Source organism: Herpailurus yagouaroundi, unplaced genomic scaffold, assembly GCF_014898765.1.
Source record: "Herpailurus yagouaroundi ecotype Mexico unplaced genomic scaffold, PumYag 163, whole genome shotgun sequence".
Lineage (NCBI taxonomy): Eukaryota > Metazoa > Chordata > Mammalia > Carnivora > Felidae > Herpailurus > Herpailurus yagouaroundi.
The window spans coordinates 26863485-26877901 of record NW_024412404.1 but is presented as its reverse complement, the minus strand read 5'-3'; the positions used below and the strand labels follow the sequence as shown (position 1 = coordinate 26877901).

The 14417-nt window shown below is 57.9% G+C and overlaps 1 protein-coding gene and 1 long non-coding RNA gene across 7 annotated transcripts in view; one reads left to right on the top strand and one right to left on the bottom strand.

Moving 5' to 3' along the window:
- ARHGAP22 (Rho GTPase activating protein 22) overlaps positions 1 to 12839 on the top strand; it is a 180591-nt gene extending 167752 nt beyond the window's left edge. For 3 of the 6 annotated variants that reach the window (XM_040485689.1, XM_040485692.1, XM_040485690.1), the window contains 6 exons: positions 581 to 788; positions 3428 to 3560; positions 4539 to 4612; positions 5176 to 5297; positions 7319 to 8228; positions 12276 to 12839. In XM_040485689.1, coding sequence (XP_040341623.1) covers positions 581 to 788; positions 3428 to 3560; positions 4539 to 4612; positions 5176 to 5297; positions 7319 to 8228; positions 12276 to 12504 — 1676 coding nt within the window. In that variant the 3' untranslated portion in view covers positions 12505 to 12839. Of the gene's footprint in view, positions 1 to 580; positions 789 to 3427; positions 3561 to 4538; positions 4613 to 5175; positions 5298 to 7318; positions 8250 to 12275 lie in introns of all 6 variants that reach the window. The other 3 variants (XM_040485691.1, XM_040485694.1, XM_040485693.1) reach the window with 3 other exon arrangements.
- LOC121036925 (uncharacterized) lies at positions 8563 to 10330 on the bottom strand. The gene is made up of 2 exons (XR_005793534.1): positions 10289 to 10330; positions 8563 to 9932 (listed from the first exon to the last, which is right to left on the bottom strand). It is a non-coding gene; the product is annotated as an uncharacterized LOC121036925 (long non-coding RNA).
- Positions 12840 to 14417: the final 1578 nt, after the last annotated feature.

Sequence of the window (14417 nt, the reverse complement as noted above, 5' to 3'; positions counted from 1 at the left end):
CCACCCAGGCGCCCCCTTTTTTTTTTTTTAATTTTTTTAATTTTTTTTTTAACATTTATTTTTATTTTTGTTTTAAATTTTTTTTCTTTAACATTTATTTTTATTTATTTTTGCATACGTTTTTTAAGGCACCTCTGTAACTGTTTTCCACAGCGACTGCACCAGTTTACATTCCCACCAACAGTGCACAAGCCTTCCAGTTTCCCCACATCCTCGCCAACACTTGGCTGTTCTCTGGGGTTTTTTTTTTTTTGATAGTAGCCATCCTAACGGGTGTGAGGTGGTATCCCACTGGGGTTTGACTTGCATTTCCCTAACGACCAGTGATGCCGAATCATGATGATGTTTTCCTGTGAGTACGTTCCCTGTCTTGTTGTGTGAGCTCTGCCTCATCTATTCTTACTCTCTGGGTTCTGCCCAGGGTCTCAGGAAGCCTTTATAGGTTCCTTAAGCTTCCGGGCGCCTCAGGAGCGCTTTGGGCCCTGACAGTACCCCTCCTCCTCCGTCATCCCAAGCACCCTTCCCCCCCACTCACTGAGCTGGTTAGCTGAGGGTGTGACCAGTTCCTCTCTGTGCCCAGGAATTTTTGGGCAGCGCCTGGAGGACACGGTCCACCACGAGCGGAAGTATGGCCCCCGCCTCGCCCCGCTGCTGGTGGAGCAGTGCGTGGACTTCATCCGGGAGCGTGGGCTCACTGAGGAGGGGCTCTTCCGCATGCCGGGCCAGGCCAACCTGGTGAGGGACCTCCAGGATTCCTTCGACTGTGGGGAGAAGCCACTGTTTGACAGGTGAGCCGAGGGAGAACAGTATAGGCGGATCACCTGCCCGTTCCCGCTGCAGGGGCTCCACCCAGGACGCGGGCTCCAGTGGGCAGAGGCCCGCTGGCACCCACAGAGCCTGGCAGCAGGATGCTGGGTGGCATGGCTCCCCCCATGTGCTCAGTGAGTGCCCCCCGCTACCCCCATGGGCTGACCATTGGGCACAGAGTCTCTGCAGAGGCCCCCTGGGCCTCCTTTCAGGGATGGGACCCTGGCCCACCCCCAGGTCCCTTCAGTGACGGGATGGTGCAGCAGCCCCACATGGTGTCAGGTGTCAGCGGTGGGGAGCCCGTCTCCTCCACCTTCCCTGCGCCGGTGCCCGTCCGTCCTGACCCATCACTGGGCTTACCAGGTCCGGGGCTGCGCCTTGTGGATAGAGGCAACTTCACTTAGGAGCCCAAGTGTGACCTGGGAGGGGGGGGGCTACTTGGAGGCCTCTTCTTCCTGACAGGGCCCCACCCATTATGGAGCAGTTTTCATAGAAAGTTCTTGGTGCATCAAGCCAACCCCGGCCTCCGTGGAGCTGCCCTTTCTTCTCAGGTCCGCCCTCACAGTCAAGGCCCGCCTCTGCCCCAGGATAAGCCCATGGGTTTCTGCCAGCAGCCTTGGCCTTGGCCTTCCCAGCTCTTCTCTTGGGGCAGAGCACCCTCAGTGCCTCCAGCTTCCGCCCAGACCCATCAGCGCAGCCAGGCGAGTCTGTCACTTCCCTTCTGCGGAGGTGGACTGGATGGACTGGATGCTGCCCCAGGGGAGCTCCGCCCTCAGGGAAGAAGAGATATCCAGGGGTGGAGGTGTTACCCTGTGGGCAGAGAAACTAAGGGTTATCTCTCCAGGTCACACCTAGAGTAAGGTCAGAAGCTGATTTGGACCCCAGGGCAGCCCTCCCTACCTCTGTGCCCAGCTCCCTTACCACACGCTGAGAGCCTGATCCTGGGGGAGGGAGCGGGACAGGGGACACTGCCCTAGAGGGACGCCTAGGCTCGTGGGCACCCACAGGGCTGTGGGCTGTAGGACAATCTCCTTGGGCGCTGGGGAAGGATGCCTGGATTCAGGGCAGGCCTGTGTAGGAGGGGAGGGTGGTGAGGGGGGTTCAGGAAGAAGTACCAAGAAAAAGCCCTGAGCCTCTGTTAAAGGGAAAGGCTCTGCAGTGAGTGGGGAAGGAAGGAGAGGGTGAGGAGTGCGTTTCTAGGCAGGGAGGGAAGCAGGTGAGGCGGTCAGGTGCTGGGCCAGGCTCCCTAGACCAGGGCGGGGCAGAGGATCTGGACAGCATAGCTGCAGGGATGTGTGGGGCTGTGAACTGAGGCTGCCGCACTGGCAGGGGCGGGGGCACGCCTCCCAGGCCCAAGAACACTGTAAGCAGAGGGAATGGAGGGGGAGCCAGGATGGGGCTCCAGCCAGCGAGGCCTGCAGAGTAGAAGGGCTGCTCTCAGTCCACTTGCCCAGGACAGAAAAGCTTTCACCTCCCCCACTGACGGGAGACGTCACAGAGGGGCCTTGGCCACACTTCTGTTTACACTACCCAGGTCTTCCCCAAGGGCAACCCTGCAGATCCTCCCTGCTTTCTGCCCCTCCCCCGATCCTCCTGGGGCTCTAGCTCCTGCCTTGACCCACACTGAACCCACAGGGCTGGAGGGGGGGGGGCGGAGGCAGGGAGGACACTGAGTTCGAGCTTGGGCACCCGCTGGGGCTGTGAGCACCCAGGAAGTGAGGGGGTGTTGGCAAAGGAGGTAAAGTGGCCTTGGGAGAAGGTAGTGCAGAGCGTGGGCAGCAGCTTTCCTGGCTAGAGGCAGGGACGGGGGCCCCTTGACCAGGCCAGACTAAGAGCCACCAGGCTTGAGGCAGAGAGGGGCCCTAGCTGTGTGGGTTTCAGGTATATATGGGGCTGTAGAACCCCAGAATCCCAAATGCCATAGCCAGAAGGGATTCTGTGAGGCCAGCCACGGACAGCCAGGGCCAGGTGACACCTTAGTGGCACACAGTCGCATTCTCCTGGCCCTTGGCTCATCTTTCCTGAGTGCCTGCCATGAGTTAAGATGCAGGTTCAGGGTTTAAATCCAGGGCCCTAGACAAGCAGATGAAATACCTAAGGCCCAGACCCATCCAGGAAGGCAAGCTTAGAGGAGGTGCCAAGACCGCAGTCCAGGGACTGAACCCAGAGGCCAACAGGCCCAGGGTTGCTGCCCTCCACTGGGGGCGCATCAGCCCGGGCAGCTCCAAACTGGGAGTGGACACAAAGGGCACTGGGGTGCTGGAAATGGGGTGATGAACATAGCCTCACACGTCTGTAATGTGAACAGGAACTCAGAGGCTGGGGGGCAGGGCCTGACCTCTGACTGCCCAGCCCCTGGGGGGCCCCATCATCCACTCATCATCCACCCCCTACTGGGAGCAGAGCAGCTCCCATGTTGCCCTGCAGAGGACCCTGGGGCAGCCACCAGGCCACCAGAAGGGGACCTGCGCTCCTCCCGGTTCCCTGGTTAGCAGTGTGCACACGCAAGCACACACGTGGACATGAGAGCAGAGGCTGCCCCTGGTGGTGTGGCGCAAGGTGCTGGTCACTTCTGGGGTTCCCGGCGTCCCAGGCCTCATGCATGTCCCCCTGCCCACAGCACAACAGACGTGCACACGGTGGCCTCCCTGTTGAAGCTGTACCTGCGGGAGCTCCCCGAGCCTGTGGTCCCCTTCGCCAGGTACGAGGACTTCCTCAGCTGTGCCCAGCTGCTCACCAAGGACGAGGGGGAGGTTAGTGGCTCCTGGGGACCCATCCTGGGAGGCGGGCCTGCCGGCAATTGGATGTATGGACGCAGAGCACAAACTCTGAGTGACTTTCGTGGCACATAGATCCTGGCCTACAAACTGCTCTGTAGGATGGGGGCCCTTGAACCTCCTGCTCTGTGAAGGGGGGTGCCCGGAGCACCCTGCTCTGTGATTGTAGGGGGGCCCGGAGCAGGTCTGTGTGTGGGAGGGGGCTCTGGATGGTGCATGTCTGGAGCATCCCATCTGTGTAGGGTCCTCTCTTCGTGCAGGCCTCCATCTCTGGGAGGGGCAGGTACCTCCTAAAGCAGTCCGAGTTTCAGTCATGGTCCTGGGCCCCCAGTGGGGGCTCCTGCTGCGCGCGCGCACACACACACACACACACACAACCTGAACGTAAGGCCACCCAGGCCAGCCACAGGGTTCAGAAACCACCAGACCTTTCATCTATTTATATCCTGCCTCCTCCCAAAAGAATTTGAGTCTGCTTCCAGGGCTGAGGGCTCCCACGCCTACCCCCAGCCTCTCCCGCAGGTGTCTAAGCCCTAAGCCTGCTTTGGCTGGGGCAGGACTTTATTTGCTCACCCTCTGGCCCTGAGGGAGATGAGGGGTCTTTATCTGGCAAATATTTGTACCTCCGTAGGTGTACTGAGCCCCGGCCCTAACGTTTCTCTTTGGCCCTGCAGAGGCATTACCCTTCACATCAATTCCCCAAAAGTAAATCTGCTCCAAGAGGTCACAAGCCTGGCCTCACTGCTCCTCCGAGGGAGATGGAGGGGGGAGTGCCTTCTGGTCACCTGGGGCTCGGCTGCATGGGCCTTGGCTGGAGGTCTGGACTCTGATTTCTGCCCCCACTCCCAGCCCACCCTCCTCCTCTTTCCCCAGCCCTCCCTCCCTTGAGCAGGAGAAGGGCCTGGGGTCTCAGTGCTGGCCTTTGAAGTGTTGTTTTTCTCTTTCAATCCCAAGGGGACTCTGGAGTTGGCTAAACAAGTGAGCAGCCTTCCCCTGGCCAATTACAACCTGCTCAGATATATCTGCAAGTAAGTGACCAGGGGCAGGGGCTTCAGTGCCCTGCACAGAGGGGGCTGGGTCATTCTCCCACCCAGGTGCTGATGGAGGCAGTGAGGGGTAGAGAAACATAGCCCCTGCACTCACGGAGCTTACAGTCCCTGTGGGAGCAGGTGGTGGTATAGTCTCCCCAGTGAGGGGATGCACCTCTGTCCCTTCACCCTTCTCTGGGTGCCTCTTGCCATCCCCTCCCCCAGGGGTCTGCCTCCTGAGCACAACCGGGGCCCAGGTGCCTGGAGAGGGCGTGCAAGGTGGCCTTCACTTAGCCCCATGCCTGAGGGGTCTGGGCCTTCTTGGGCATCTGCCCCCCCACTCCAGGTGGGAGAGTCGTCCCTCTGGTCCCTGCTTCTGATGGCCCTCCCAGATCCCTGAGAGAGGGAAGCTCTGCCCCCTTCTGAGCTTGGCAGGGGCAGCTGGCCATGCCCAGCAGCTGTGGACACTCGTGGACATGGCTGGGCTTGGGGGCCGGGCAGCTCCTAGCAGATCTGGCATCAGGTTTTGCTTTTCTGCCACCTGCCTCTTCCTTACTGTACAGGTTTCTGGATGAAGTTCAGTCCCACTCAAATGTTAACAAGATGAGTGTCCAGAACCTGGCAACCGTTTTTGGACCTAACATACTCCGGCCACAGCTGGAAGACCCGGTAACCATCATGGAAGGTAACGGTGGAGGCATGCATGGCGGTGCTGGGTGCTACCCGGCCTAGGGCCAGGCCAGTGGAAGGGGGCTCCATTCCGGGGGAACTGGAAGGAGCCTCTAGAACACCTCACCTCCCTCTGACCTCTGACCCCATGGGATCCAGCTATAAAAGGAAAAGGAACTTTGCCCTGCGGATGGGGTCACTGAGTGCAATGGAGAATGACAGGAGGGCCTGGGGGGGGGGGAGGGGATGGAAGAGGTCAGTGCCCTTGCCCTTGAATACACACAGATGTTTTTGCTTTCCTTAAGTAATTTTTTATTAAGTAGTTGTCACAGGCTCCTGGATGTCAGGATATTATATATATATTATATCAATATTATATATTAATATATATATTTATTACTTATATTTATAAATTATATATATTATATATAAAAGTTATATATTATATATTATATTATCTTAATTATATATATTACATTATATATTATTATATTATATTATATATTATATATTACATTATATGTTTATATATATTTATATATAAATATATAATATATATTATATTGTATATTAATATTATATAATAATATGAAAACTAGCAGTAGCCACTGCTTTCAATATGCAAGGGCCTCTACTAAGTGCCTTCCTCGTATCACTTCATTTTAATCTTTACAAGCAGCTCATGTGTGGTTATGGCACCCATTTTACACATGAGTAAACTGAGGTCAGGAGGGGCAAGGTGGCTCTCTGTCAGCTAGATTTACCAAAGGGCACAGGTACAGGCTGACCCAGAAACAGCCCAGGCTCGGAGGCCCCGTGGAAGACTGTCTCAGAGGGGTTAGTGTGGGAGTCCTCGCAGACAGGAGACCCACAGCCAGTCCCAGCTAAAGTGTGCAGAGGCTGGCCAGGTCTCACGCAGGACAAAGCCTGCTGGGGCTGCCACCGCTGGCCCCTGGCAAGCTGAGGGCAGAGTTGCTATTCCTTGCTGAGCAGACCTGTCTGGAGCTCTCTGTCCCCCCAAGCCAAGGTTGTGACTCTTGGGGTGGCACTCTTGCTCAGATCCCCCCTTGGCCTGCCTGGCTTGGTCTCTCACCCCAGGCCCCCAGTTTCTCGGCCTGCCAGGTTGAACAGATGCCCGACAGCAAACCCAGAGTTCCTGCCTCACCCAGTTTTCTGGCCTAAGAGTTCCTTTATTTTTTCCAGGATTCTTAGTTGCCTCTAGTGGGAGTGTCCACCCAAGGACCCCTCCTTCCTTATCACCTGGAAACCTTCCCAGTCTCTGATCTTTGTTTGGTGGAGGGTAACAGCAGGGACCAAGGCAAGCGGATAGGTACCACGGTCCCATTGTACTGCCCCCATTTTGTCGCTTTCTCCCCAACCCCCAGGCTCAGGAATACAGGCTCCCCAGGCTGCATCTTAGGGGCTGTGGCCTGGAGAAGAGGTATTGTGTGCGTGATTGTGTGTACGTGTGCGTGAGGGGGGTATTGTGTGTGTTGGGGGCTGCATACATTTATATGTGTATATGTGGAATTGTGTGTTACGACCGTCAGCATGTGGGACTGTATGTGTGCCCACATGCACCTGTAAGACATTTCTGTCCCTGTCCCAGAGCCCCCCAGAATGTGGACAGTCAGGCCCAGCCATCATCAGCAGTCCAGGGGAGTGACCTGGGACAACCTAGAAGGCTGTGATGTCTAGGTCGTGATTTCTAGGGCCTGCCTGCCACTGGCTCGCCCTGCAGCCTCAGTAGGCATCGTGCCTGCTTCTTCCCTGCACGCCGCGGGCTGGAGTGGGCTGGAGGCACGGTGCCCCTCTGTGTCCAAGGAAGGGGATTCGTGGGTGGGTCCTTCTGCTCATGCTGGATTTGGAGGGTTTGGTGGCTGTCCTTTCCTTCGGGGAGGCAGATGGCAGGCCTTGCTGAGCTCTCTGGAGGAGCAGCCTAGTTCTGGACTGCAGATACCCTGCGTCAGGTCTGGTCTAGAGACCCTGGACTGGAGACATCCATGGCCAGGCTTTCTCACTCCCTCTTCCTGGCAGGCACGTCCCTGGTCCAGCATCTGATGACCGTCCTGATCCGCAAACACAGCCAACTCTTCACCTCGAGGGCCGAGGAGGGGCCGGCCTCCCCACGGGGGGGCCCACCGTGCACAGTGGGGTGGGGCTCCGAGGAGGCCCCAAGGGACGGCCAGCCAGAGCCCGGCAGCCCCAGCACCCCCGGCCTGCCATCACACAGGACCTCTTCTCTGGACGGGGCCACTGTGGCGGCGCTGTCTAGAACCTCCCCCGTGGGTCCGGGTGGCCGAGGCAGCCCCACCACTGCCGCCAGCCCCGGGAAGAAGGTGCAGACTCTGCCCAACTGGAAATCTTCCTTCTGGCAGCCGGGGGCCCGGTCAGGGAGCCCGAAGGTGGGCAGCTCCTCCCTGGAGGTGCCCATCATCTCCTCCGGAGGGAACTGGCTCATGAACGGGCTGTCCTCCCTGCGCGGTCACCGCCGGGCCTCCTCGGGAGAACGGCTCAAGGACTCTGGCTCTGCGCAGAGACTCTCTACCTACGACAACGTGCCCCCGCCCAGCGGCCTCTTTCCCAGCACTCCCAGTGTGGCCAGCACGGCGTGGTCGGGGGCCTCCTCCTGCGAGGCGTCAGCGGGGGGCTCGCTCAGCAGCTGCACAGCCTGCCGGGCCAGCGACTCGTCTGCCTGCAGCTCCCTGCCCACCGAGGGGGGCCTCGAACCCTCCCCTTTCCCCAGCAGCAGCGAGGACCGCAGATCCCCGGACCTGGGCCGTGGCCCGGACGAGGTGGGCACCTGCATCAGCAGCAGCGAGCCCAGTGACCCAGGCAGCCCCAGCCAGGACTATGCCCGCTGCTCCGAGGCTCTCCAGGGCCTGGTCACAGAGCTCAGGGCGGAGCTGTGCCGGCAGAGGACTGAGTACGAGATGAGTATGAAAAGGTAAAGGGCTGCAGCCGCTGGGTGAGTGTGAGGCCGCCCTCCCCCCCCCCCCCGGGGGCCCGGCGGAGCCCTTGCGGCCAGCAGCCCACGGGGCACAGGCCCTGGGCAGTCGGCCTCTGGTCATGGCCTCTGGCACTGAGAGCAAGCCACCAGGAGGCAGGGCTCAGAGTAGCCAGCCCCTGGGAGCCACCTTGCTGGGAGATGCCCCCAGGACGGGGTTGGGAATGGAGGGGTGGGGTCCTATGTCTGGGAAAGCTCAGGAGCTCTGGGGCCTGGCATGCAGTCAGAGCTCCATAAATGCTGCTGGATGAGCGAGTGAGTCAGAAGCTCAGCCTTAGCTGCTCAGAGCACCTTTAATGGAGGGGCTCAGCATGGGGGTCCCTCCGTGGCCCTCAGGGAGGAGGTGGGCCCCCTGAAGTGTGCAAGGGCCCAAGGAAGCGCCCACGTGTGATGCTGGCCCTGGGCCAGCTAGCCTGGCTGGCTGACCTGGTCGGGCCCGATATGGAAACGCCTTCTGGGACTGTAATCCAATTTTCTATGAGGAGGGAGCTGGCTGTGCTAAGCGGTGCCCTCCTACCTGCCCTGGTCACAGGAGGATGCCTTGTGCCCCATTCTGAGCCCTGCAGGTTTGTTCACTGATGGTCCTGGTGTGATCCTTCCCCATCCCCTGTGAGGAGGGGGTTTCCCAGCTCTGAGGCGCCAGGTTCTCTACCCAAGGTCAGGAGCAGAGTCTTGCACTGACAGCATGCAGTGCTTCTCCCAGCCTCTCTGGCTCCCTAGCCCCTTGCCCCAGATGTCTGACCTGTAAATCAGGTCCCACCCACTAGCAGGTGTCTGTGTGTTCTGAGGTCTTCCTTTCTCCATCAGAGACAGTGGGGGGTGGAAGGGACTCCTGCTTCTGACTCTGAGCCTGGGATTTTTACAGGGAGCTTCAATGGCAGCGTCGGCCCTTCTGTTCTGCAGGAGGTCAGGGAGGGTCATAGCGGGCGACGTGTGAGCTGGGAGTTGAAGGACCAATAGGATTGGGCTGAGCCAGGAGGAGAAAGGACACAACAGGAGTAGAACTCTGAGGTATACAACGGGGGCAGGGGGAGATACCCCACACACGGGAGCGCTGGGCTGGGACTTACCAGGCAGAGGTAACAATGGAACGCCCCGCAGATACAGAGGAGGAGGATTACAGCTGAAGATGAGCTCGCAGACAAAAACTACAGAATACATGGCAAGTGTGAGGACAGCCTCAGAGGGCGTCAGAGTCCACTTTTCACTTCCTCAGCTGTTTGTGGAGCCAGCTTGAGCTTCTAGTTCTTTTACCTTCTCAGAAGCTTAGGTTTCTCAGGGGGACAATGCTGTGCTTCGTGGAGGGCTCCGGGTGAGACTGCCTGGGGTTGGGCCCCTGCCCGCTGGGTATTGGCCGAGCATCCCAGGTGGGCTATCTGACCCTGGTGTGTATTGGCTGAATGTCTGTCTGGCAGGCTCTCTGGGCTTGATGATGTCACCCCTTTGGCATGAGGATTAAGTGCCAGCGGATGGGAGTCCTCAGCACAGGGCCCGGTGCAGCCAGAGTGCTCAGGAAGCTTTCACTGCTCACGCTTCCTCCTGCTTGGTGGGTGGGAGGCTCTCAGAAGGGGGCAGCAGCGGCAGCACTTGTAGTACTCTCGCCAGCAGAGTGGTTTGTGCTGTCGTCCTGGGCCGAGGGGTGGTCTAGGGAGAGGAGGATCTCTCTGAGCACAGGAGAGAATAGAGCCCCAGCCAGCAGGTCTTTACATATGGAGTCTGCACTGGGTCTGGTCTGGGGAGTTGGGGGAAACCAGCTTTCAGCCCTGCTTTCCGGGACTCAGAACCCCTCCCCTGTACCAATTCTTACATTCCCAAAAGAGAATTCATTGAGTGGCTGTGATGTGCAGACACTGTACTAGATGTTGGGGACAGAGCCAAGACCAAAACCGATCAAAACCTCTGTCCTTATTTTTATTTGGTGCTGTGTGTGTATTGGGGGTGAGGGGGAGCGACCATGAACGAGATAGATTTTTTAAATATCTATGGTATGTGAGGGGCACCTGGCTGGCTCAGTTACACATCCGACTTTGGCTCAGGTCATGATCTCGCGGTTCGTGAGTTCGAGTCCCGTGTCGGGTTCTGTGCTGACAGCTCAGAGCCTGGAGCCTGCTTCAGATTCTGTGTCTCCCTCTCGCTCTGCCCCTCCTCCACTCGTGCTCTGTCTCTGGCTCTCTCTCTAAAATAAACAAACATAAAAAAATTTTTTTTAAATCTATGGTATGTTAGAAGGTCAGATAAAGGAGGAGAACTAGCAGGGTGGAGGGCAGGGGAGCATGGGAAGAGAGGGCTGGAAGGCTGTGCTGGGACAGAGGGAAGGCCAAGGGTTGCAGTGGGGAGAGGTAGGTGGAGGAAAGGGTCGGGCAAGTGGAGTGGGAGAAAGGGGGGTGGAGGGCAGAGCGTGGGGCTCTAGGCCAGACGTGTGCATGTCATGGACCTGACGGGCAGCAGTTGAGGTAGAGAAAAGCACCAGATTCTGAACGTGTTTGGAAGGCTTGCTAATTGGTCAGATGTGGGGGTGAAAGAACGGACTTAGGGGACATTTTTGTCATGGTGTAATAAATGGAAGGGGGGTGTTCAGTGTGTGGGACACCAGGGCCACAGAAGTGGTTTGGAGAAGAAGGGTCAGGAGCCAACTGTGGACCCGCTGAGGTGCGGTGCTTACCAAGTTTCTGAGTGGAGTCGAGGCACACAGAGGCTGAGAGGTCGTCAGCATGTAGATGCAGCCTCGGGTCTGGAGACTGGATGAGGTCACACGATGAGCCACATAGAGAGGAAACAGGAGGCCCAGGCCCAAGCTTGAGAGCACCAGATCAGGGAGGAGGAGCCAGCCAAGAGGGGGCTGGAGCCAGAGGAGAAGCAGTGAGGAGTCTGGGGGGTGCCTGCTGCCACCTGCCATGGGGATTCTTCTCATAGCGTGTCCTGTGCTCCCCAGATGAGGGGCTGGGCTGCAGGGAGGTTTCCTGCCTTCTTCATGCTTTGTGTTCGTTGATTGAGGGTGGAGGCCTGGGCCTGGATGCGGTGGGAATGGATTCTTACTCCCATTACTCCATGTCACAGGTGTTGCACTGTGCACTCGTGGCCTTCTGTGTTCATTGTAGCTGTAGCTCCTGGAGGAAGGGTTGTCCCTGACAGTTTTTCAGAAAAGACACCAGGACCCGGTAGTTTGTGTTCTGCCCACAGTCACATGCCTCATAAGCAGCCAGGCTGGGGCTCAAACTCCAGTGTTTTGGTTCTCAGGGGCTGGGCTTAGCATGCCCCACAGGCCTTACGGGAAGTAGTCATCTGGCTGAAAAGATGGATGTGCCGACCTCTGTTCTGTGTGGTGTCAACATCCACAGAAGCATGTCTGCCACGGCATCAAGGAACGCTGATGTGGCCTCCTGGGGAGGATCCAGAGACTTATCGCTGAGGGTGAGGCATTCGAGCTGGGGAGTGAAGGACAAGTAGGAATGGAGGGCACAACCCAAATGGGGTTTTCAGTGAGTCGCCGTGTCTGGCTGGGGCCTGGAGGGGGGGGGGCATGGGAGGTGGGGCAGTTGGAGGGAGGCTGGGGTCCAAGGCGGCTCCCAGAAGAGCAAAGGCGAGGGGCCAGTTTCCTACTTCCATCTCCATCTGGGGACCAGTCCTGCCTTCTGCCAGCCAGCAGTCCATTCCTCAGCGGACAGTTGGCTGGGCTGGAGGGCAAGTGGATTTTATATTTTAGCAAGGACTCAGGCTCCCAGCCTCAGAGTGCCAAAGGGCCAAATGCTCATGCTGGCCTTTCTGGGTCACAGGCGTAGGGGAGGTCCCCCGGGGGGTGAAGTACCAGGGTCCTGGGAGGAACTGCCGAGGCCTGTGGGGCCTGCTGCAGAGCCAGCTCTGAGCCCGCATGCATCTTCCCGTCCCTGGGCCGCCTGACCGGCTCCTTCGGAAGGAGTGCACGCAGGCACATGTTCACTGACACCCAGCAATCAGTCTAAAACAGTGTCTTTCTTCTTGATTTTAAAGACTCGAAGAAGGTAGTGCCACTCTGAGGAAGCGAATGTCGCAGCTGGAAGAAGAACTGGACCAGGAAAAGAAAAAGTACACGATGCTGGAAATAAAGCTAAGGAACTCGGAGCGGGCCCGGGAAGATGCGGAGAAGAGGAACCAGCTGCTGCAGAAGGAAATGGAGGAGTTCTTCTCAACCCTGGGAAGCCTGACTGTTGGGGCAAAAGGGGACAAGGCCCCCAAGTGAGGGAGGGGGAAGAGCTCCCTTCTGCAGCAGTGCTCGCCCCTGAGCAGAGACGGCCGCCGGCCTCGTGAGGAGCCACGAGGCCCTGCAGCTTGGACCTGGGCCTCCGTGGTGCCAGGAGCTCCAGAGCCAGCTGGAGGGAGGAGTGCTGACACCCCCAGGGGGACTGTCGGGAGCCCAAGCCCCACGTGGGATCTGGATGCTGCTCCGACGGTGCGGGGCCTGGCAGGTGTCAGAGACGGCAGCCCCGTGACCCACCGAAACAGATGGCACCTGGGGTCTGAGCAGCCCACAGGGAACATTTTGCATTCTTTATTAAATCTGCTGTCCTAGCATGACATCTGGATGCCTGACTCCTTCTTTATGGTCATGCAAAATTGGGGGTTGGGGTTACCAAGTTGCTCGTTGGAGGTCCCCAGGGTTTCCCACAGGCTTCGGAAGTGGGATGTGAAGCTCCCTGAGGAACACCCGGTGCTGTCACAGTCACGGAAGCTGTTCTTACGCAAATCTGTGTTTTGCTGCATCCTCCCCGTGCCCAGAGCAGGACAGTTTTTCTCAGGCCTTCTGCCTCTGAGTCACCTGGGCCTCTGCAGCTGGCATCTGGCCTAGAATTCCTCTCTGGCCTTCCATCGTAACCTACTTGCCTTTGCTTGGCCCCGGCTCTGCTCCAGGGCCAGGGTCCAGGAGTCCGAGCTCAGCATGGGCGATATACACCTCACTTCCGCCCCAGGCCCGTGCAGGGGAACAAGGCATATGTCTGAAGGTGACACGGTGATGGGAAGTGCCCATCCTCTGTCCTCTCTGTCCTCCACAGCCTCAGTCTATGTCCCGTTTCCCTTCAGACTCCTCTCTAGCTAGTGCTAATTCCTCTCCCCTGCCCATTCACCCTCCTCCAGCTCATCCTCAGACTTTAAGTCTCCATTAGGGCAGATCCCTCCAGAAAACTTTTCCCTGGCCACCAGCACACGTGGTGTAGGCCTGGGCCAGAGCTCCTGGAGATGGGGCTTAGGGAGGAGAGGACTGGCCTCTGGGGGCTAGCAATGTCAGTGACCCTCCGCTGGCTCCTGTGCAGTGTCCTTACATATTGCCTCTTGCCACCCTACACACCAGAGTGCCCCAATTTATGACCCCTATCTCTGGAAAAGTCTCAGGGCCAACCACCCATCTACCTAGAGTCAGGTATAAACTATTGCACGGAGGCTCTAAATGCCAGGGTCTTGGTGTTCCCAAGAAGAGCTCACTTCATACCGTGAGATGCAAGCCCACAGGCCCAAGTTAGCTGGTAATTCCTACCGTGGTGAGGCAGGTTGACCACAGGCCTGCTGGGCTGCCCAGGGCCTCACCAGCCAGGAAGCCAGGTGCCTGCCAAGGGCACTCAGCAGCATCGGTAGTCAACGAGTTCTCTTGGGGGGACGGGACGCCTGGGTGGCTCAGTCAAGCATCTGACTCTTGGTTTTGGCTCAGGTCATGATCTCGTGGTTTCCTGGGTTTGAGCCCCGTGTCAGGCTCTGCACTGACCATGTGGAGCCTGCTTGGGATTCTCGGTCTCCCTCTCTCTCTGCCCCACTGGCACTCACACTGTCTCTGTCTCTCTAGAGACATAAATACATAAACTTTTAAAAAAGTTCTCTTGAGGAACTCTGAGGAGGGCAGGGGGGAGGGGGCAGTCAGTGGATAGCAACATCCGTATCTACTTTCAGGCAATCTACAGCAGATGATCGGGTGACCAGCTTCCCAAGAAGGTAAAATATTGCTCTCCTCCCTATTCAAGGAGAAAAAAGAAACTGAAGTGATTCCTCAACAAGATAGGAATTGGCCCCATGCTCGGGAAACTGAAGCTAAGAAGAAGATAGGTGAGAACACCAGTGTATTCTTAGGGTTCTGGGTTCCCTCGCCACAGTTCCTGGAATTCTGCC